General features: G+C 50.5%; 1 protein-coding gene across 1 annotated transcript in view; it reads left to right on the forward strand.

Annotated features, from left to right (window-relative positions):
• Positions 1-728: 728 nt before the first annotated feature.
• Positions 729-2,182, forward strand: part of LOC122548590 (cytosolic 5'-nucleotidase 1A-like) — a 27,676-nt gene continuing 26,222 nt past the window's right edge. Inside the window, exons 1-2 of the mRNA XM_087977221.1 lie at positions 729-938; positions 1,032-1,199. Coding sequence (XP_087833347.1) covers positions 807-938; positions 1,032-1,199 — 300 coding nt within the window. The 5' untranslated portion in view covers positions 729-806. The remainder of the gene's footprint in view (positions 939-1,031; positions 1,200-2,182) is intronic.

Genomic DNA, 2,182 nt, shown 5'->3' on the forward strand with positions numbered 1-2,182 from the left:
AGGTCCCCTGAGGTGATGAGATTATGGATGGTCTGGGAGGTGTCCGCGCCTCCCTTGTCTGACGGTTTGATGGTGATATTGCTGAGGATAAACGCCAACCCCAACCTCACCATCAAACCGGCAGACAAGGGAAGCGCGGTGGTCGTTTCGCGCATCGATCTTTATATTGCTGAGGCTAAACGCCAGCTCGTGGACACCTCCTCCTACTGCCCCCTTGACCATGACCCCACCTCCCACCACTAAACCATCATCTCCCAGACCATCCATGACCTCATCACCTCAGGGATCTCCCATCCACCGCCTCCAACGTTTCGGGCATGAGCCCTTCTTCGATTCTCCTGTTCCTTGGATGCTGCCTGACCTGCTGCGCTTTTCCAGCAACACATTTTTAAGCTCTGATCCCCAGCATCTGCAGCCCTCACTTTCTCCTATACCTTCTTTTAGGCCTAGAAAATGAGAACTTTGCAATAAAAGCATGCATCCTCCATCTGCAAGATGATCCACTTGATCAAGCTGGGTTTTATGGGCAGACAAATTAGTGAGGTGAATTGTTATACAATAAGGAGATGGAGTTTTCCATGAAGTGAATGTGTGCTCTTGCACTGCTCCACGGGAACTTTAAACAACACTACAGCTCCCACTCAAGTGAACTTGCCCAGCAGAAAGTGACACGCCTCAGCCATAGAGAATCATGGGGGCAGGCACGCCCAGAAGCAACATTGACACTTCCTTGTTGCATTTCCAGAAGCTGGTTCTGTCTCCCCCGGCAGCGAGAGAATCCCTGAGTTCCTAAATCTGCTTCAAACATGAGTGAGGAGACACTCAGAACGGAGGGTGAGACCTCAGGCACAGTCACTCAAAACAAGGAGCAGTTTACCGACTGGAAAGCTGCACAGAAGGAATTTGAAAAAATAGCTTCCACAAAGAAACTGCGGACTGTAAGTGTATATATTAAAAAAAAGCATTTGTATTTAATATCCTGTGCAGCTTTCCCCAATGCATTATAAACTCGTGTGCTTTTCCTTGGCTAGCCCAAGTCTCAAGATGCTATCACGATCGCTGTGTCTTCTCGCTGCCTCTTTAACATGGTGGAAGAAAGGAAAATATATCAAGAACAAGGCCTGGAAAGTTACGTGAAGCACCAACAGGACCACGAAGAGGAGCCTCTGAAAAAGGGGCCGGCATTCCCATTGGTGAAGGTACTGAATAATTCTGCTTTCCCACATCCAGCCTTTTTGGGAAATGTGCATTGTTCATTTCGAAATTAACATGACTCAATATTCTCATGTTTCGATCATTGTAATATTTAACGCAGATTTAACATTCCAACCCTGACAGGGAGGTTCCTCAATGTACAATTTTCGTTATCGAGCGGTTGCAACAAATTACACTGCCTGCCCCAACCCCCCCACCCCCCAACACACACATAGGGACACCCCCACCCTGCTGATAGATCTCACACACAGACACCCCCACCCTGCTGATAGATCTCACACACAGACACCCCCACCCTGCTGATAGATCACTCACACACACACAGGGACACCCCACCCTGCTGATAGATCTTTCTTACACACACACAGGGACACCCCCACCCTGCTGATAGATCACACACACACACACACACACACACACACACACACAGGGACACCCCACCCTGCTGATAGATCTTTCTTACACACACACAGGGACACCCCCACCCTGCTGATAGATCACACACACACACACACACACACACACACACAGGGACACCGCCACCCTGCTGATAGATCGCGCACACACACACACATATACGCAGGGACACCCCCACCCTGCTGATAGATCACACACACACACACAGGGACACCGCCACCCTGCTGATAGATCACACACACACACACAGGGACACCGCCACCCTGCTGATAGATCTCTCTCACACACACACACACACACACACACAGACACCGCCACCCTGCTGATAGATCACACACACACACACACGGACACCGCCACCCTGCTGATAGATCACGCACACACACACACACACACACACACAGACACCGCCACCCTGCTGATAGATCACACACACACACACACAGACACCGCCACCCTGCTGATAGATCACACACACACACGGACACGGACACCGCCACCCTGCTGATAGATCACACACACACACACACACACGGACACACGGACACCG

Source organism: Chiloscyllium plagiosum, unplaced genomic scaffold, assembly GCF_037043375.1.
Source record: "Chiloscyllium plagiosum isolate Xiang-an unplaced genomic scaffold, Cpla_swu_hap1 HiC_scaffold_3, whole genome shotgun sequence".
Classification (NCBI taxonomy): Eukaryota; Metazoa; Chordata; class Chondrichthyes; order Orectolobiformes; family Hemiscylliidae; genus Chiloscyllium; species Chiloscyllium plagiosum.